The sequence below is a fragment of the Gadus macrocephalus genome, chromosome 16 (assembly GCF_031168955.1).
Source record: "Gadus macrocephalus chromosome 16, ASM3116895v1".
Lineage (NCBI taxonomy): Eukaryota > Metazoa > Chordata > Actinopteri > Gadiformes > Gadidae > Gadus > Gadus macrocephalus.
The window spans coordinates 5,073,674-5,096,094 of NC_082397.1; the positions used below are offsets into that span (position 1 = coordinate 5,073,674).

General features: G+C 44.4%; 1 protein-coding gene and 1 long non-coding RNA gene across 2 annotated transcripts in view; both read right to left on the reverse strand.

Annotated features, from left to right (window-relative positions):
• The window catches only part of LOC132473919 (rho GTPase-activating protein 42-like), a 41,469-nt gene extending 38,888 nt beyond the window's left edge, over positions 1 to 2,581 (reverse strand). The window contains exon 1 of the mRNA XM_060074276.1: positions 2,243 to 2,581. Within this exon, the coding sequence (XP_059930259.1) occupies positions 2,243 to 2,396 (154 nt within the window). The 5' untranslated portion in view covers positions 2,397 to 2,581. The remainder of the gene's footprint in view (positions 1 to 2,242) is intronic.
• A 1,089-nt stretch (positions 2,582 to 3,670) lies between these two features.
• On the reverse strand, positions 3,671 to 7,653 carry LOC132475260 (uncharacterized). The gene is made up of 3 exons (XR_009529845.1): positions 6,817 to 7,653; positions 6,130 to 6,242; positions 3,671 to 5,096 (listed from the first exon to the last, which is right to left on the reverse strand). It is a non-coding gene; the product is annotated as an uncharacterized LOC132475260 (long non-coding RNA).
• Positions 7,654 to 22,421: the final 14,768 nt, after the last annotated feature.

Here is a 22,421-nt window from a genome sequence, read left to right on the forward strand (position 1 = left end):
ATGACGCGATAAACGCCCCTTTCACGTGAACGCGCATTGAACCTAAAGCAGAAAACCTGGCTTGACTAATCGAATCCCAAGTGAGCGTCGTAGTACCATTTGACTCTGATCGCGAGTTGCGTCCCTGTCGATCCAGGCTTTCCCAAGAAAGCCTGGGTATGTTCAGCGAGGTTCGTAGTATAACACACAGGTCAAGATTGCCTACACCGGTAGTGGACGAGGGGGTCCCACAGAAATTTTGGAGACTATGGGGGGGGGGGGGTGGGGGGGGGGCGTGCATGTCCGGGGGGGGGGGGGGGGGGGGGTCAGTCGGTTGTCAGTAGCAGGCAGACAGCCGAACTTCGTGCTCTCATGCAATCCCAATGAGAGCGACACGAACTTCGTCTGAGCAAAAAAAAAAATACAAAAAAATAAATTCATGTGCACGCAGAGACTATGGCGGCCGAAATTAGACTATGGCGGGGCGCCATAGTCTCGTCAATGTGTGGGAAACACTGGGGTCAAACCCAGAGACTATGAGCTGGGAGGCAAACTCTATCAGGCTATACTGTCCCGTGTCCCCATTTCCACAGGCTGAACCAAAGACAACACAATAATGCCAAGTTATTATAAGTCATGTTAATTTGCACATTATGCTTCCCTGACAGAATGAGGTTACGCTTTGGAAGAAAAAATCCTTTTTAAAAACATCTCTCCATTCTAATGGCGTTTAAAGGCCTGAAATTGCCTTCTTGAAAGGAAATAAATAACACAATTTGTGCTACAGAATGTAACCATGAAATCACACTGTGATGAGTGTGTGTGAATATTTATTTATGCTAATGTTGCGTTTAGCACCGCACACTGTTTAGCTAACCAATCGCTAAGCATGGAGTCTGCGCTGGGTAACCCAGACACCCACTGGGGAAAAGTGGATTTGGTACAAAGTAATGCTGCCCAATCTCAAGTAGTTTGCTTCAACACTCATTTTGAATGAACACGTTAATTTAGTAAATCAATTGATGGGGAATGGATGAACAGAAATGGTGGACAGATGGAGCAATTATTGGATAAATGGATGAATGAACTACATGGATAGGTAGATAGAAGAAGGATGTATCAACGTACATATTACTAAATGAATGGATGGATTTCATCCTTACTGTGTCTGGTGATTCATTTAAAAGGGCCCTGGTCGGCCAGTGAGTGAGTTTTTGATTGACATGCGATAGGTGGAGTGTGGTGGTGTTACTGAAGCAGTTGTCAACGCTGGAGACAAAGGTGACCCAGCGAAGCGTCACAAACCATCTCCTTAATAACTCCACGACACACTGCTGACAAACATCTGAGACAGAAAAATCGGAGGAGCTACTGAACTGTGGATACATCTGTACCACTCTCGAATAATTTGACCCCATTCCTGAATGTTTGCATAGGAGTCTTGAAAAACAAGGAAATGTAATTATTCTGCAGAATGATTTGAGACTTTAAGAAATCAAGAAAAGACTGAATTTAATAATCATAATCGTAAGATTATTATTGTTCTGGTGACATTACATAATAAATTATTTAGGCATAGTATATATATCCTTAAATAACTAAGGTTTTTAGGTGAAATCCTTCCTGGTATTGACTAGTATAAAAACACATGAAGATAAATATTAACTCCCGATGACTTATTAGGTCTATAGGAATGTAGGCCTAAAGAAAGGCTGAACCACGTTATCCATCCTAAAGTTCACTCATTCCTAGCATTTGGCCAGAAACCTCAAGTTGTGGTGCGAGTGTGTATGTTTACTCTGAATGATGCCGGACTTAATAACAGAGAAATATAGAACGCAGAGACGTCATGCTGGGAGAAAGTAGAAGGGATTCATCCGTTCTAGCTAGTGTCCGTGTGTTTCGGAGACTGATCGAGGAGACGTGATAGCGGTCGGATCAGGTACAGCCCACTGATCCCGTCGGCTGGGGATCGTCATGCCTGCAGGGTGTTTGTTCTATCTCCACTTCAAAAAGATGTGACTGATTTCACGGATCCTTCAGAAAATGCGAAAAACCTAAAACTCTTCTGTTGTTTAGCTCAACTGGGTGGCTTTTTGACCCCAAACAATGCACCGTTGTGTGTATTTTGTGTGTTAGGCTGCATGATTTGTCTGCTCTGCTGTCAATTCATTACAATAATAAAAAGTTTATCAACTTAACCAAACTTTTCATTAATGGCATTGCTGTTTCTGGTAGAACAGGTCTGAGATTGGCTACTCACTCTTAAACGCCGTGATCAGCATATTCCCATCTTTGATCAGATCTTTGATGAATTTATTCGTCCTCTCCAACTCGAATTCATGGCATTTCAGGCGCTCTCTGAAATCCGGACTATCCAGGAAAGAATCACTGAATTCCAGAGTAGGGAGTCCCATCTCACTGAGTCGGTTTAGACGAGGGTTAAACACGGCGGGTCTGTGTGTGGACCGTGTCTGCTCTCATCACGGACTGCCGGTGCGATATCAGCCCCCAAAAAAGCTTTGTCAAAGTTTGGTTTACTTTGTGAAACAGTCCTTTTTCCTCTCACTTCCGCTTTGCGTTCATCTCCCTCTGCAGCAGCGGACCCCGTGTGACTCCTGCTGGTTAGATACTGTTCAGTTTAATTGTTGGATCAGTTTAAAAAAGGACTCACAACCCCCAAAGACTACTTTCAAAGTTGATCTGCAAACCTCCATGGGTTTTTGTTTGTTAGATGTTTGTGTTTTGTTTGGGTTAAAAAACATCGTAGGCTTTTCAATTATTAAATTGTTTCCTGATAATAAAAAATAAATAAATAAATCTATATTACTTACTATAGGCTACAGGAGTACCGCTAGAATGCCTGCGTAGGCCTATGGGTTAATTATTCAAACTTAACAAAGGAATACACAAGAAAAACAGGATAACAAATACAAGTAAGAGGTTAGGGAAAAATAAGATATTCCAGTTTTATATAAAAGAAATTAAAGAAATGTAAGCATTGCATCGCCCTTAGTGACTGCTGCTCTTTCTTCTCTCTGTGCCCACGTGACGACAATGACGTTTCATCTTTAACTCCCGAGCTCATTATCTCCGCATCCTCATCCAATGTGTGTTAGTCCATCACTCAATGTTCATTTGTATGCGACCTCATTCAGAAACCTGGCCATGGGATGAAACTGTTGACTATGTTGGGTTAGTTCTGGAATTAAACACATCTTTGTTTGAAGCAATTGACACACGAGGATTCCAGGAGTGCTCTTGTGTATTGAGTTATTTATAACCCGTTTTACAGCTGCTGCTTCTGATTATGATTATCATCCGCACTTGTCTTTTATGATAGGCCTAATCACAACAAGTGATGATACCATTTAAAAAGTCATGACACATATGTTGCATGTTAAATATGTTCTGCATTACATTGTCCCAGCAGAGGAGGAACCATACATCTTAATTAATACCTTGCTAAATAGGTCGTTAGGTTGAAGCTTGTGACAGAGGATGAAGGTGCGGCATGCCAACACGTGAATTAATGACGATCCGGTGGGTACGAGAAGGGGCTGCTTGAACATTAACAACCAGCAATTATGCTGCAAATGTAATAATGCTAGGCCTGCTAGATGCCCGACTCAACTATTTTTCAGGTCTTGCACAGTGTGCCTATGACGATAATATTCAGGTCAACGAGGTGTTTGAATAAATTCATCTGGTTTATTACAGACTCATACCATGGATTCTTCGTGGCTCTAATTAAGCAGTGCAAGCATCAACTGACCCTTACATCCAGTTTCTCACAGACTCAGTATCCAATCAGATTAGAGCAACATTTTTTAGGGCCAATAGTAACGCAGCATTATGTGTTTATTATGAATAACCCATATTCAGTAGGGGATACATGACTAGTAAACTGTTAAGGAGGAACAAACTGTATATCCTCAGCTTTTTTCACGCCTGACTTTGTCTTATGGTTTTTGTAAGAACATATTTTAATTGTCTACATCTCTTAGCTGTTTATATTTTGCTGGACAATGTGTTATGTTGGCTTTAAAGTGTGTTTTAACGTTGGCTGACCAGGGAGCGCCAGATATATTAGATTTGTGGTTTTTATACGCCTCAACGTGAGGCCGTGCACGGGTCCGAACAAATAACAGAAATTAATTATTACAGGCAGGGTCATCCCTACTGGAATAAGACCATCGTCAAATAAAGTTTTACAGGGGAAAACTTCCTCTGTTTCATGCTCAAGAGGAAGCAATATTCAGCTCATTAGCCGAGCAGTTAACATCTAAATAACTTTAATAACTTATTTAGATATTTAGAGCAATTTAAATGATTTTCATTTAAATAATTTACATTCTCTGTGCTTTATGGAAATGGAGGATCTAGTTTGTTTTTATGTTTCTGCACCTTGTGAGCCCCTCAGGCATCTGGGGAGTCATCAATCTGTCTTAGACGTAATGGAGAGGAACATCTCCTCTGTTTGCTGAGGGAGACTATAGACTTTTAGCTTTAAGTATGATATGGGGTGAGGCTGAGCTGAAAGGCTTGCCTTTGTGAAGCAGTGTAGACAGTTAACGTTGAGCATGAATACATAGACATATATATTTATATTATAATATGAAACAAATTGAGTTGTAATTATTTTTGTTTTGTAAGTATGCCAAAGCAACATCTATATCAAAGTCACGTTGTTTACCCCTTCATCCACAGCCAACCACTACATTTCTTTCCTTAAAACTATTTTTATAGGCCTTTTTATCATCTAGCATAATTTCTTAATGCTCTGGTGGCTTAGGCATTTAAAATGCAAGAAATTGTATTCCTGGTCTTAACATTATCGACCAGCCACAATAAACAATCTACAAGTTCAACAAATTCAACTCATATTCAAATCAGCAGAGACGAGTAACAAAAATGAAAAACCAAACATTTCTTGACAACACATTTGGGGATTAGACACCATCACCATTCTTCATGGGGACAGTAGATCCCAGGCTGCCTGAAGATGAATCCCCCTCCGCTGTCTAGACGCTGGCGCCGGTGACTATGGGTGGAATTCCCTGGCCCCGGAGGACGCCATCTCCTCCTCCGTAGAGAGGCGGAGCTTAATCTCAGGGCTGTAGGGGATGGAGGGGAATGAAAACAACAGAGACAAGCGTGAATGAGAGATGAATAGACACACTGCTTGTTGGCGCGAAATCCTACTCCTGTTTAATGCATGAGGCCGAGATTGGATGAGAGATGAAGGAGAGGGGCCTGAGATGACAGCGGTGGAATTAAGAACCCGGACATAGCTCGCTGAGAAAAAGAACAGGAGTGTCTTCTTCCAGACGGAGCTGAAGCTAGCTAGTGTATGTATTTTACGTTGTTGTCATCTTTGTTTTGAGTGGATAATAATGTGTAATCTAACTCTACCAGTACTCTCTGGAACAGGCTCACTTACTTCCCCCTCTGGGGTACATGGTTGGAGCCCTGCAACACTGACCCAGAATGCACTGCTGGACCTAATTTAAGCTCAGTGTGTGAAGCAGGGAGGCTGGATAGAGTCGACAGGTGATCTCAAGCCAACCCGTGGCATCCGAACACAAACACAGCTCTGAGTGGGACAACTGTGGTTTGGGCTGCGTCATGTAAGGGAGAGTGATTCTGGGGCACAACAACAAGTCCGTGTTCAGAGGTGTCCTTTCAGCTTGTACAGCTTGAACGTTGGACGTTGTCGCGTTAGTCATGGAAGCACCGGGTTGTCGCGCAAAAGCACCCGCCTGTTAAATACCGCGCACGCAGCAGGAGGGAAGAACACAGACGTCCGTAAACAGATATTCAAACATGGTCATATGCACACAAACAACTAAACTCAATAAAATAAACTTGAAGAAATACATGAGTGTGCGATCACACGCATACACATACACACATATCCACACACACACACACACACACAATCCATACACATTCCACCTTCATATTCACACACACTCACATACTCATATTCACATACACTCATATCAGAGAAACACATTCCCACACACTAAAACAAGCGTGCGTCTATGTACACACATGTACACACACGACAAAAAAAAACAAGTTATACACTCACAGATGACTGACTGGCTGCACAGAGGCTAAGTGAGTGAGACATCTTTCACTTACTGAGGGTGTTGGAAGAGCGGGGAGACATGGAGCTCCCATCGCTCGCTGCGCTCCTCCTCTCTACTCCCCAGTCCACAGCTGCTCCTGACTGGGATACACAGACCTGCTCGGCTCTGGAGGAACCGGAGCACTGGGTCAACTGGCAAACAGGGCTCAGGTTCCACAGCTGGATCTCATAGATATTGACAAGCTGCCTAATGTGTGTATGTATATGTATATATATATATATATATATATATATATATATATATAGATCAATGAGCGGTTGGATATCAGTTAATACGGATTAGCTCTGCAGTCTGTTTTTCTTTTAGGTCAGTGATAATAAGGTTTTAAGTTTGTTTTGATCTGTATGGGGATGCATCAGTGTGGTGGTGTGCTAGAGAGCTATGTATTATTGTGTGCGTTGTGTAAGAGGTGTGTGTGTGGCTCAGAGAGGTTTGTGTATCAGAGAGGAGTGTGTATTAGTGTGGGCGTATGTACCAATGTGTATTTGTGTTTGTCTTAATGTGTGCATTAGAGAGGTGTGCATTAGGTTGTGTATCAGAGAGGTGGGTCAGTTTGTATTTGTGCGTGTATCAGAGAGGTGTGCGTGTCAACGTGCATTTGTGCTTGTATTTGTGTGTGTATCGGAGAGGGGTGTGTATGTGTGTATTGGTGCTCTCCTGCTCTCCTCCCGGTCCTTACCGTTACAATGTGCCCCGTTGACCTGTAAGCCCGATGCTAGAATGCTGTAGTGGCCACCATAACCGGCTGCCGCCATACTCCTCATTCGCTAACTCTCTGCAGAGTGGAAGCAGCTGAGCGCAGACGCGATCAGACGATAACGAAATCCTCCGAGCTAAAGGGCAGCAAGATGGCCGACACGCCACCCTTATGTGGTGAGTGAAGGTGTCGGGGTTGACAATCGTTACCGTTGACATTTGTAATAACTGCTCTAGCCTGAGACTGGTGCCAGATTTCAACAACCAGTGTCTGTACCGCGTTGGCCGCAGCAATTCCTCTGGGAAATATAGCAGGATGTATATCGATCAACGGGAGAAAGGCTACATTCCAAGTGTCAGTCGTGTTACAATTGCACAGCGCGTTTGTCTGCGCGTGGAAAGAATACAGGTATATCATTATTCACATGATCATTTGATCGATAGGTCCTTACTTGGCCTATTTAATACTACAAATTACACAGAGTCGCTCGCTTTGCAGGCAATTAGCAAACTAAAAATACTCATCACATTGACCTAAATTATAAAGCAAATCAATCAAGGAAACCACTTTAACTGTGTCTACACTCAACAACCCTCTATGTTGTCATAGAAACCAAAGAAATAGCTTTCATTCTTAATTCTGATATTTCTGTCAAAAAGTTGTTTTCTTTTCAGTGGAGGAGGCTGTCATGTTTGTAGGGGGTACCTAGGGTGCGCGACTGAATTTCCTAATGTGAAGAGATAGCCACTTAAATGTAATTTACAATCGTCATATGAGTACTGCGTAAACAGAAAATGGCACAATAGAGACCCTCGTGATTATATATCAAGTGATTAAGTCTTTTTTTTCCACCAAGGCCGACTTTAAATGAGGTCGTCTAGCCCCATCAGTCCGGGGCTGTAGATAACGTGCTTTTTCCTTGTTATGCCAATTGGTTGTAAGTGACAGGAGCCCTTACCGCAATTAGTGTGCTACTAATTGCTCACTGCGCTGCGCCGCCCACGAGCCGTGCACGAGCCGTGCACGAGCCGCGCACAAGCCGTGCCCAAGCCGTGCTCGCTCATCTTTATTTGCATCCACCGCTGACGGTAATTGCACAATTTCCGGCGGCAGGCGTTACAGCGGCCGGTCGGTAGTCGTGTAGTTAGCCTGATGAGGTCTGCTCTCCTGGATAAGGACGAACGACCCTCATTTAGCAGGTGGTTGTGGGTTTAATTCCCCTCCTCTCCAATCAGACCAAGACATCCCCCATCAAACTCGCACCATCCCCAGCGCTGGCGACATGTCCGTCCCCTGCAATGCGAGTGACAGACGCCTCTCTCTCTCTCTCTCTCTCTTGGTGACTTCATGGTCCGGTTCGGGCTTAGATGTTTCCTGGTGTGTGTTCGCCTGCTGGTTAGCACTGCGGCTGCTGCTACGTGTGCGTTCACTGTGGTTGTGGGTGAGGCTACTTGAGGTCCAGCTCAGGCTAGCGCACTTTGTTTTTTGCTATGGTTACAAATCCATGAACTGTCAATCTGGCACATTCATCCAATTACTAATTAGCAGATGCTCTATCCAGAGTAACTTTCAGTGAATTCCCATACACGTCCTAGGGGTTAAGGCCTCTTGCTCCACGATGCCTGCAGGCCTGAGGACAACAGCGATCAAACCAAGTGGACTTTGGCTGGTTCGTTGAACAGCCTAGCCACTAAAACTTAATCTACCCCCCCGATCTTTGGAAGGAAGGAATGGTGTGTCGATGTGTTCCCTTCTCAACGTTTCCTCCTGCCCCCACTGGGAGGTTTAGGTGAGTCCCCAGCCCCCAAAGGCGGTGGGTTGGGCGGTGGTGGTGGTGGTTGGGGAGGGGGTTTCTAATACAAGGCCTTGGAGCCCTTGAGAGGTAGCTGTGATAAATGGCTCTACAGCTAAACTTAACTCGACACTAGAACTGCAATTGAGATACCGAGACATTATCTTCACACCCCTTATATAACTCTGGACCTTGAAGGGCTGCCACACTTTATCCACTAACACTCCAGCGCAGCCCAACACCTTAGATCTGCTCAGAAGAGCCGAACGAGGGCTCTCTCTCCCTCTCCCTCTCCCTCTCTCTCCCTCTCCCTCTCCCTCTCCCTCTCCCTCTCCCTCTCCCTCTCCCTCTCTCTCTCTCTCTCTCTCTCTCTCTCTCTCTCTCTCTCTCTCTCTCTCTCTCTCTCTCTCTCTCTCTCTCTCTGTGACCTTGTTGACCTCTGTGAGGCCATACTTGATTCTGAAGGACCCCAGGTACATGAAGTCAAGGTGATGAATTAGGGCGGGCTGAAGGAGGCAGCCGGGGCAGAGTTTTAGTCTGAGAGAGAGAGAGAGAGAGAGAGAGAGAGAGAGAGAGAGAGAGAGAGAGAGAGAGAGAGAGAGAGAGAGAGAGAGAGGGAGGGAGGGAGGGAGGGAGGGAGGGAGGGAGGGAGAGAGAGAGAGAGAGAGAGAGAGAGAGAGAGAGAGAGAGAGAGAGAGAGAGAGAGAGAGAGAGAGAGAGAGAGAGAGAGAATCTAGGTCTGAATTCAGGAGTCTGAATAAAACAAAAAGGAAAGAATGAAAGTAAAGACACATCGAAATATATAAGGGAGAGAGATGAAAATAGACCAATGGGAAGAAAGATAGAAAGAAAGAAAAATAGAAAGAAAGAAATAAAGGAAAGAATGATCAAGAAAGATAATGATGATGGAATCTGAAAGAAAAGATTCAGATTGATAGTACATGTCAAAGAAAGAAAGAAGGAAAGAATAGCTAGAAGAGATAATATGCTGGTGACCATCTAAAGCTCTCTACTTGGGGCTTCTCTTTTGACATTTAAGTGCGATCTCTCTTTTGATCCTGAATTCCTCAGGAATTGAAGAGAAGTCTTTGATTCAACTTCGACTACAAGTGGATGTTTCACCACTAATGGGCAGACGACTGAAAACCACCCATTGCCTTTCACGCTCTGTGTGTTCGCTATCTCTTAAGGCAAAGAAAGCCGTAGTCCTCCCCGTTTCGCCCTCCTCGCCTCCTCCAGCAATCAGGACACTCGCTGACATGATTAAGGTTGTGTAGCGTGTTATCTTCGGCATGCGACAGACCACTTATGCCCATGTTGTAGAAACACCATTTTTGTTCGACGGGCCCCTTGTTGTCGATGGCCTGCCTGAACATGTGACTGACAGGGCATCACAAGTGAACGTCCTTCCTGTAGCAACACATACTGCTCCGGAACATCCCAGGTTATAGAAGGCTACCGTTTCAAAGGGCATCACATTTGATGGGTAATACTTGTACTCTTCACAGTGTTGCCCTCTCAGGCGGAATGGGTGAAGGACCAACAAAAAAGAAGACAAGAGACTGAAATCTGGAATTAAAAGTCGAATACCCCTTGAATGTTGGACTCTGCGTCTACAAGCCAACTAATAACACAGTATGATAATGGCCATCGCCTTCATGACTGTAAGTAAATAAACCCTCTCGTTTTTTTTATTTCACGTCAAATATGATCAGAGCGGACTCTGAATACATAAATGTAATTTGTGTAATTCAATCCCTATTCAGCCATCTGTTTTCTTAGCATCTCAAAACCTTGGCTGTGTGTTTTAAAACCTGCAGCTAAGGTACGTTACGTATGTAAATAACTCACTACATATTCATCACATGAAGTATGCGGCATAATAAATCAACAGTTACTTCAAATCCCAGGCCAAGTAATCGGGGTCTTTTCCAAGGGCCCATTTTACTGATAATCGCTTTAATGCCCCCTCAGGGGAAGTTTGTTCTTCATTACAAACGGCGGTAAGGAAACGTGCTATTCAGCTGGTATTTGCTATTTTCCAGCCCAACCAACCAAAGCGACCAATTTATCATCATCTGGACGGTAGATAATATCCTGAAAGATGACGGAGAGGCGCAGGTAACGAAGCGCCGTAGATAATTTATTAGAACGTTTCATAGGAACGCCATCTGGGGACTCGGAGACTCCGCCTTCTCCCAGAAAGCCACCAGCCGGAAGTGATTCATTCCCGGAGTGTGTCTATGCGGTGGTTCCCCCCTCCGACTTCACGGCCCTTCAGCCTGCGTCTTCATCACTGCACCAAAAAGAGCCGCTCACACTTTATCGTTCCAACTTTGAACCCGTCTCGTTTCACGGCTCCGCCAGTTTCCACTCTGAAGCTTGGAACAGATCTGGCGTTCCGCTGGTTCCAAGCCATGCATTTTGTGTTTTATTTTCATAACGATTGAGATTTTGGACAAGGTTCACGTTCGGAATATCAAAAGGGAAAATATTGCAGAAACCGTCACAACATGCCTCCTGTAGGGGCTCAAAAACCATCGTCATTCAACATTCATCCAAGCACTGTATTTTCTAATAAATAAAACATTTGACCGCAGATATGCTAAATCTATTTTATATTTTGCCTTCAAATAATTACTTCAAACACAGCCTAGGAAAATAAAAAAAAACACATACAATGTCGAAAGGTGTTTTTCACCTCAAACCTTAGTCTTTCCATTGTTAAGGAAGATAAATGTGTTTTTGTTACCTTTGCCGTCTCTTTATCAACCTCGCCGCCATTCCCCGACCGCTGGGCCGTGTCCATTTGAAAAAGGAGAAGGGCATCCATTTCTGTTTTCATAACGTTCTCCATCATTACCTTTCCTCACGGTCACCACATTGCTAACTTAGATTGCTGTGAAATCTCCTTCTGGTTTTCCTTCTCTTGGTGTGTGTGCGTGTATGTGTGTACGTTCTATGCATGCTTACGTGTGTGTGTGTGTGTGTGTGTGTGTGTGTGTGTGTGTGTGTGTGTGTGTGTGTGTGTGTGTGTGTGTGTGTGTGTGTGTGTGTGTGTGTGTGTGTGTGTGTGTGTGTGTGAGCGAGAACATTCTCTTTCTTACTTGCAGTACTTCTTACTTGGGGTACTTCTAATGGGTATTAATTCGTACTTGCAGTTCTGCTTACACATAGGCCTAGTATTTCTTGTAGTAGGCTAATGTACTTTGTTTTTCAGGTAGTATGTTGCTCCGACGCGACCATCAAACAACCTTATCTGAAGCACACCAGCCAGTGAACACCAGGTCCGAAAAAATTATAAATTATATTATGGCAAAAAAAGTTTAATTGGTTCATTATAATTGTCATAGAATCTTGGAAGTTGCTTTACAAACAAATGTCTGATTATTACTATTACATATAAATGTCTCTCTATTCAACGATCGGTGACTTTCATTAATCTCAAACCATGTCAGACTGCTGTTGCGTTTCACCCCACAAAAAAACAACATGATTTATATTACAAAACAACAGCGCCAATATCCAACTTTTAATTTGAAAGGACGTGGATTACATGCCTTCATCGGGCTGACTGATAAAATCTTTGTTCACACTTTGTTTAGCTCTCAAACTGTTGAAAGAACTAATTAAGAAAATAAAGTATTTATGTTCTTTAGAAATGAGAAAAAAATACTTAAATTACACCTCATTGTGTGCTTGCAAGGGAGAATGTGCACTTCTTTGAGTGTGTGAGCAGTCTTTCAGGGAAGACGTGGAAATAGCTTGTACTGCTGTCAAAACAACCCAAGGTTTTATAGAAAGTATTTGTGAGGTGAGAACAAAAGGAAACGCAATATGAAAATTATGAGAAGAAACGAAAATTATCTGGTCTGCGGGAAGAAATGAACACAGGAATATGGGGCCATAATCCAAAATCATTATGGTGTAAAATTGGAGGCAATTGAAGCCTGACAGCGTGTCTAGGCTGATTATATTTGGTATTTAGTTGTCACCTCGTGGCTTTTGTATCCCTTCGGAGCCCAAAGTCGGAAATCCCCTAGAACACCACCCCAAACAACACAATCTTCCACTACCACTAACCCTTACAACAACCACAACAAAACCAGACCATCACCAAAAATCAAAACTATTGCAGCAGAACAGCACACAGCGGTCCACACAATACAACATCACACCACCACACAATTACCTAGAAGCAACACCCACAAACAACCAATTCAACAACAACCAGAACAAGACCAAAGGAGTGAACTACAACAATAATGGCAACAAGGTTAACTTATATGGGAAAAAATAAATAAATTTGAGCTTACGAAATGCGTCCTGCATGTTTCAGGTATTAGCCTACATGTTTTCATTATAAATTCTGTTAGACCAAGATTTTTTTTCCCTGCAAGCATGTCTGAATAGTCTTTACTTTCTGCAAATAAGGGTTCTTCTTTACCCCTGGTATAAATGTGCGTTATGAGCAATCAGCTATGAATTGTTAATCGGCCAAAAAATACCAGAAAATTCAGCCGTTAATTAATTCTGTTATTGGGTTATTTTCGTGATATCCAACTGCCCAACACGCATGTCAACAGCAGGTATAAAGGGGTTCTTTCGTGACACAGAATCCTGGACACCATACAGTGGGGAGCTACATCACAACTACCTACTAACCACTCTGATTGTTCCTGAAGACAAACCTGAGCAACACCCAGCCAGCAGATTGCCCCTGACACGAGCAGCGCGCACACCCGTTGTAGCGCGTAGCCGCGGCCGCACATGAAGAGCTCTCTTGACAACGGCTCGATAATCCAAGGTCAGGGCATTTAACAGACAAAGACAAAAGGCTTATCTAAACACTTTTCTCTTGCGTCCCATCAGCAGCCATGTCGGTCTGGCCCGGTGAGTGGCAGCATCCATTTAAAGATTTATGCTAATGACAGCCGCGGTTACGGTTGACCCAGACCTGCCCTGATCGGCCGACAGAGTGCGTACACTAGCAGACGCCTGAAATCACATCAGAGGTGAATGTATATTATCATTATATATATATGATATTATATAGCATGACGATGAAGATAATAAGGATGATGATTATTTAGCAATGGCAATTTTTTTGTCCTTTTGTCCTGTATGATAGTAGTTAATGTACCTGTACGTTAAAGGCCCTTTCGTAGTCAGTCGTTACTTATAATGGCATTATTAAATTGTATGCTTGACTGTTGGGATCTGTACTTATGCCTAAATTGCAGTCAACGGAAAAGTGGACTCGGGTATTCAAGAGTGTGTACTTTGTGTAATCAATGGTGTGTACCGTGTACTCAACAGTTTGTACTCTGCGTACTCAAGCATGTGTACTCAGTTGTTTTCTCAGTAAACAGCAAGAGACTAGAGAACCTACCATCTCGTTTTTCAAGAAGGATCAAAGAAACCATAGCTCCAGCAAATCAAACAGAATATGTCAGCTATCGTTTTCATCTTAAAAAATGGACCATAAAAACTTGCATGTAATACTCCTGTGGTTCCCACCTACCCCAAGATAATTGTGGGCCCTTAAGTGTCAGATAATAGCAGAGGATACAAGTGGAAGATGGCATTACAGCAGAGGCACTAGCAGTAATGGAGTTCAATGAGTAGCCTGAAGGTAGTAAACATCCCAACGAGGTGTACTGTATACTCTGGAAGTTCTCCAAAGGCCAGCTCACAGCCCCAGAGTTCTGCCTCTGAAGCTCACTAGCAATTGAAGATCAGTGGTGCTGACGGCTCTCATAGTTGGGTTTTCCATATGCTTGTAGTGCCTCTTCCCAACAAACCCAGGGTCTGGCTAGTTTCTGCTCGGATTCAAAGTTTTTGGAAGGTCGGGGAAGTTGTATTTAGTTGTATTCAGTGTTGGGTAGGATACTTTAAAAATGTATCCAGTTACAGAATACATGTCCAAAAATGTTATATGCAACATATTCCATTACATCACTGAATCTGAGGTGTGTTTTTTCCAGCATACGTTTAATGTGGTTGTCCAAATATCCAATAGACATTCTGTCTCCTCTTGACTCCATGATGAGCCACGAATCATTTTCACCGGACGGTCCAACAATGTGCTGTTTCGGAGTTACCGCTAATCATACAATAATTCCCATAATGCGCGCGGCTGAGCTGGTGCCTGTTATGTCCAAAGGGGCGTATGCTTTTTAGAACTGGATCGGACCGAGGTGCGTTCGCCTTCACATCTCAAGCGAACCGTATCAGGGTTCGTTTGGAAGCGAACCGACACCAGCTGTTCAGGGTGGTCTCGGTCGGCTGATTTGGTTCGCATCGAAGGGAGGTGGTTGCATTCACACCAACGCAAACGTACTGAACCAAGGGACCAAACTCGTTTAGTGCGCACTAAATGCTATTGGTGTGAAAGCACGAATAAACTCGTGAAGCAGAAGTATCGTCATGTAATCGATTGATTTCAACAATGCAACTGTATTCTAAATACCAACAATTTACATTGTAACTGTAATGGAATACAGTTACTTATCATTTGTATTCTGAATACGTAACGCCAGCAGGCCTACATGTATTCCGTTACTCCCCAACACTGGTTGTATTATGTTTTACTGCGTGTTAAGAACAAACCGAATCCTATGCGGTATTCTCACAATGTGTCGACCTCATGGAGGTCATTCTCATTTGTTCATTGTTTTTCTACTGTAGGCTACATTTAATTGCCTCGCGGGTAATATAATAAGAGCATGTAATTGGTGAAATGGTGACTCAGAACTGGGCTTTAAGGAGAAGAAAAGAGAACAGAAAGCATACATAAACTCTAGGAATTGTGTTATGTACATGATTATGTAGTACAGATCTCTTAGAAACAAATGTCCTTATCAAGTCAGTATTTTCTATCATTATCTACATAACAACATCATTATTTTCTCTCGGTTTCTTCTTTCTGATATACTAGATTCTATCAGTATCATTATCTCCATCACTATCTTCTATCTTTATGTTCTAAGTACCTTCCATCAACAGCATCTTCAGTCATTATGTTCCATCAGTCTGTATTTTCTACCCAGTGAGGAAGAGATCCTCGTGCCCGGGTTCGTCAGCGTTCGTCAGAGTTTCTCAAGCGCTGACATAAACGCTCGACTGCCACTTTCCAGAGAGATTGAAACCCCCAGGGGGACTCTGCAGAGTTGTTTGCCTTCCGACAGAAGTGCCGCTGTCGTCTTGTACCATTGTTTGTCCGTCCACAAAGACACCCTTTGTGCGGAAATGCTAAACTGAGATTAGCCGCCGCGAAGAGGCTCCCCTCTCATCTGCTCTGAGCTAATGTCGCTCGGCTGCTATGAGCTTTGTGTGTTGTGCACGGGGCCGCTGATTCAAAAACATTGGTTAGAGCGGCGCTTTCTAAAGGAAACCCAGAGGAAATCACAGAAGATCAGAGTTAAGACTTCTGGAGGAACCCCGGTTAGAGTCCGGCATTATATCGATTTTGTGCCAGTTCATAAAACAGTAAACATAAGCAATGGCTTTATTGATCTCAGCGGGATAAATGACCGCTTTGACGTGAAACAACTCCATGCAGAGAGTCCTTGCTGCCTTGTGAAAGAGCTCGGAATACTTTCTTAAATGAGCCGCACTCTATCACCGCTGCCCATTTGTAGTCTGGGGCAGCCTTGAAGAAATGCTTTTGTGATTATTTTCATTTCCCACATCATCAGACTTCAGAAGGCCTTCATTAATCACATTCTCCTTTTTCTCTTGGATATTTTTTTTGTCCTCCTACCCTAGATATGCTGAAGCTCTCTAGTGAGGATAGCTCAGGTGCTGCTAGTTAACGTCGTCCTCTCAACACAGTGGCCGGCGTTTCCGACATGGCAGTGAAGCGACTGCGCCAGGCCATTAGTGTTGCGTAAGTGACTCATCTCGTTAGCTGTGATGGGTATGCCTGCTGTGAGAAAGCTCAGACACACTCTGTTGTAATTTACTGGTAATTTAAAGTAATTTAGCTAATTTAACCACCCTGTTCCAGACTTCTCCTCCCCAGGCTATAACTCCTATTTGGTTTGGTAAGATACACAGTGCCGCCTTGCAGTGACGGTTAACTGACTGTAAAGTACGGGGGTTGACCTTAACCTCCTGAACCAGATTCTTGTCCTGGTGACGCCATACGTGGCGTCGACCAATAGGAAGCCACGCAGCAGAGCCTCATCCATCACCATGGCAGCGATTGTCTGAAAGCTCTCCAATCAGCGACAAGCGCGACGACTTCCATTATTTTATGCCCAAGGTCGTTCTTAATATTACATGTTTTCTACCTTAATTTGGCTTTGTGTTGTGTAAACACCATACCACTCCTCCTGGAGGGAATACAGAAGTCCTCCATGGCTCTTTTTAGCAAATCCCCGGTCCTTGGGCCGATGGGGCCACACAAGGGCCATTAATCACCAGGCCTAAGAAAACACAACACACAGCCAGAGCTGGCTCTCTGCTGGGCCTATGAGCATAATGTTAGATTTCCTGCGTACAGCTCATTAAATCCATATCGAGTTTCTCTCCAGGTGCGCGCGCTGCAAATCTGTATTCACCTCTGGTGATAAACCTCTTCTGGCTTCCAATTAAGGAAATCCATTCACGGGTGCGCTGCAATTTTAATGCAACACCATCAAAGCAGACATGGTCAATCAAACCCGATTCGGTTTAATTCATCACTATCCCACTACTCCGATTTCAATCTGCAATCCACCTTCAATATCGATCCGTCCGGTGCAGCCATGCGTCGGGAACGTTTGAGTCATTGCTGTTGTGGGCAGATAACAGATATGGCCCACACATATAGCCCTATATTTATGTTTATCCAACCTTCATTAAACCAGGTCGGTCTCATTGAGGTTAAACAAAGGTCTGGTATTGGGACATCAGTATCACCCTCACGTGGAACTGGTGATCAACACCTGTGCTAAGTGCTAGCCAGAGGCGCTGCGGCTGCACCTGTGTTACCCAGCTCCGTAGCAGCTCACCCTCCGATTCAAATGCCCCGAGTCTGGGAGGCGTTGACCGGCTCTACCGTGTTGACCACCAGCTTCGATCCCAGGAGGATCCTGAATGGATTCATTAGAAAAGGGGCGTGGGCACGCACGCGGCCACACTGGGGTCATCCAGAGGGATCAAAATGTGGTCCGAGTCCCATCTGATTGGCTGAAGGTAAGAGGAGGAGGTAATTAAATGGGTCATTAATGTGGCAGGTGTTTAAGTAAAGACGATGGATGTAGTCGATCAGCTATGAATTGTAACAATGGAGCGCAGTGATCGATCTTCCTCCCCAATAGATTAGTCATGCCTTCGCTTGTCGAATCAATTAGAAATGTGATGCTAAAGCAAAGCCTCCATATTTGACAACCTGGCTGTGAGAAGACACCCCGTAATAGTTTCTTCAATATACATCCTCAGAATAATCACTCTCACAATCGGGCACCTCTCACGATTGCTCTGTTTACCATTTTGTGCGTTTTTAAGATGATATATATAATATGTATATATATAACAGTTAATTCCACGCACATTTGAGCCGGATATATCCCACTGAGATCATAGATCCTGGTTGTGAGAGCTGACCATCACCCAGTTGAAGAGAATCAAGACATGACCGCACACACATCATATTATACCACATCTATCAATTTCAATTGTCCACTGAATAAGACCTTTAAAAATATTATTTTTTTTGTTATCAGAAATTATGACAAAATATCATTAAATATCTCTTTTCAGCCATCTCCCGCCATGTCCAATAAGGAACCCACAGGTTTGATAAACACTGTTTTCAAAGTACCTGAACACAAACATGTAGAGTGGAACAGTGTTGTTTCCAGTGGCTGATCAAACACAACACCGGATTCAAACCTACTTCCACCACTCAGACTTTCCTCATGCAATCAGCGCAGCTGCTCTGAATTAATTCACTCATTAATTATCCTGCAGCTCTTCTCAGTCACTTATTCCCATTTTAATTTCATCACTCGGTCTACAACGACACACTTTGGAAGTTTTGGTCATGGCTGAATGACTTAAATTCAAAAGAGGACAATGTGTTATTCTGCATAACTGTTTTTATTTTTTTGTCAAAACCCGAATCAGAGCCAATGGTGTGTGAACCAGAGACAAATTCACAGCTTCCCACCGGGTTAAACTGAATGCATTCTCTACAATATGAAACATTACAATATATTGGACGACAGCAGTCCTACAAAAGTGGAGGAATTGATTTGCTGAAATGAGTAAATGATCAGAACTGCTGTGAGCGCATTTCACTACCGATTGGCCGGAATTGACTCAATTGTCATCATGAAGGGTCTGGTCTTGTCACTCACTGTCATGTTAGTGTGCATGTGTATGTGTGTGTATGTGTGTGTTTGTATATGTGCGTGTGCGTGCGCGTGCGTGCGTGCGTGGGAGAAAGTGCAGGGGTCTGAGGTGGTCCAATGAGTACACTTTAAATAAAGAGGAAACTATTATCACATTAATCCCAAACCACAACATTTCAAAGCAGTCACTCAGAACATGATTCCACTTGAAGACCAGGACACTAACCCACCTCTTTTACAGGTTTAGTCAATTAAAAAAGCCATCTCTAATGTATTTAATTCTTCATTTCACTTCCCCCCCTAGTCGAGGTTTACCCGCACTGCCCCCCCCCACCCATCCAGTAGTCTTTAAAATCAGCCAGCGTGACATTGTGTCGACAGGTTGGTTCCCTGTCGTGAAGCGGACCAATGGAGCAGCAAAAGGCCAAGCAATGAGCTGCATGCGCCTTCTCTCACACACACAGACTGTGAATAACCCCCCCACCCGCATTCAAACTCACCTCCACTCCTCCCATCCTCCGCACCCTCCCCTCCTCACACCCCTCACCTCCCTTCCCTGCTCTCCCCGCTTCCTCTCGTCGTCCTCGTCTCTTCTCCTCCTTTCCTCTCCTCACCTCCTCACTCCTCACCCCCTCCTCCTCTCCTCACCTTCCCTTCCAGCCCCGTCTCCTCTTCCTCCTCTTTCCCCTGCTCTCCATCCTCCTGCATACAGCCCCACTTCCCCTCCCCTCGCCTCCTCCTCCTCCTCCTCCTCACCCTCACCGGCCTACCTTTCCTCATCAGCCTCCTCCCCTCCTCTCCTCCCCTCCTTCCCCCTCTTCCTCCTCCACTGTGACATCAGTGGAGGTGACATCATCCAAGTAGGCAGCAGCAGCCATTGCAGCATGCTGAGGTAGCATCCTGTCTGTCCAGGAGGCGTTGGAACGTGGCCCGGGTCGCTACTCACCACAAGGGAAGCGTGATGGAGCGGTAAACCCCAGACGGAGCAGAGAAGGAGGTTTCATCTCTGGAGCTGGTGGATCTGCCAATGGCTCGAGGTTAAATCTAGTGTCGTAAAATAACACGCCCCGTCCATCTGATTTCGTCCAGATGGATATTCGAAGTTGCATTGAGGGACGATAGTTCCACTGTAGAATATTCAATATATAAAAAAAAAAACAGCGCCCCCTCTGGCGAGATATTGCGGTGTATTGCCATGGACCATTCTGATTGGCTAAAAGTGTGAGAGATCACAGGCCTTCATTTATGCCCTGGCTGTGTGTTGCTACTACGCTTGGTGAGATGTTTTATTTGTGTGTTGTTTAATTGTTCAAACATATACCCTTCAGGCTTAACAAATCACATTCCTGTGATGTACATTCATATAATATATCTTCATATTTTATACATCGTCATACATTTCCTCTGTCAACATCATCATCTACTATCATGACCCTATCTTCTGTGGTCATATTAGGCACAGGGTGCTCAGAGTGCGTGCAGAAGCACAACCTTAAATGCCCTCCCACACATCATTTACACTGCCATTTTCAGCTCCGACAGCAAGCTAATATTTACAAAACAGAGAAATATTCCTAGAAACAAACAACCCAAAATGGCTGTTGCTAAACAGATGGTGTTGGCGCGCAGACTAGGAGGCTACCGTCTCGTCGTCGGGGAAGAACACACCAATTAATATGGTTCGCTGTGATCGTTCACGCTCAGGAAATTAAGGCTAAGCTACACTGCTGGGCAGCATCATTAGCCAAACAGATTCAAACACAGCTCCTAACAGGGCAGAGGACAATAACGCCCTAGTTTAATCCCGACGTTGCGAATGTTACTCACACAATGACGCTTCCTGCGTTCATTGACACTCGCAGACTTTTGAGGATAACAGCTGAAATATGAAAACGATGCGTGGCAAAGTATGAAGTATGGACATCTGCAGGGCCGTTGCACCAAATCCTGGGCCCCTATACAAGAGGTACTGATGGGCCCCCCCCCCCCCCCAGGATTCCCCCTACCAGCCCCCTGCGCTGAATTGTTGGGGTGGGGGGGGGGGGGGGGTAGAGAACAATTGTTGACGGGAGGTGGGGGAGGGGGGGGGGAGGGAGACGTGGCCGTGTGCGACTCCTAACACTATGGGCTGGTGGATAATTCAATTTTTTTATTTATTTTTTTTGCCATGGGCCCCCCCTCTGCCTTGGGCCCCCCCACAACTGCCTCACTTTCCCCCGCAGTCCGTCGGCCCTGGACATCTGTGGTATCAAGATGGTGTTTGTTCCGGAAAGTACACGCGTGATGTACCCAACATCCAAATGGCTTGTTTGTCGTTTAGCTCAAAAACTCAAAAGCTCGACATTTGACAAAATGTACTGCTAAAGTAGTTCACTACTCGGGTTTTATGGAGCCAACTGTCAACACCCGTCTGGTCTGTGAATGAATCGTAACGGTTCATGCATTATTTTATCCTATCGACGCAGACGGTCGGACGAGAGTCTGGGGCATCAGATGCTGTTTAAAATATTTTCATTAAGGTGGTGAGTGGGTGCTCTAAGGGTCTGACAGCCGGCCAATAAACCACTATGAGCCACGATCAGAAATACAGGCGATCAATAGCAGATCCCGATTGAGCCATCACAGTGTAAGAGGCGCACTTCCTCATCGAATGCATTACCGCACCTCTGCACGACAACAGAGCAATACATAAAATATATAAATCTATATCAGTAAATAATACAGCGAATCCATTTCCATGTGAGCACTTAGGGTTATATGCTTCCCTTGAAGTGATGATCAAGAAACACCCAGGCCAAGGCACACACACACATATACACATACACTTTGACGCACACTCCAGTTGCGGACAGAACATTGGACCACCCAGACATTTACAGTTGGCCTTAGTGGTGGTTTGGACTGACCGCTGGGGGGACTGAGCGCCTGGTTGGACTGACCGCTGGTTTGGCCTGGATTGTCAACCAGACAATAGTTGAAACTAGAAAAAACGAAATAGGCAAATTGAAGAAAAAACTGAATACTATGCTAGTCATCTCTGAATGCTACGCTAGTCAGGGGGCTTCTACTCAAAACTGTAGAACACTGACAGCCCACCTCTTAAAAAAATTCGTAAGAAATACATTTGTAATTTGAAATGGTCACTATATCTGGCACCCGTTGCATCAACAAATAGGGTTAGTTTACAGAACCATCCGTCTGGTGGTTTGACTGAACAGGGCAGCCTGGGACGGAGATTGTAAATTCCTGGCCTGAATTATTGTTTCAGTCTGCCCCTGGCAAACACACACACACACACACACACACACACACACACACACACACACACACACACACACACACACACACACACACACACACACTGTACACACATAGACCACACAGACCACGCACGCACGCGCAAACATAATTGTTGGAACATCATAGAAAATTGGATTGTCTGTCGGAAAGTG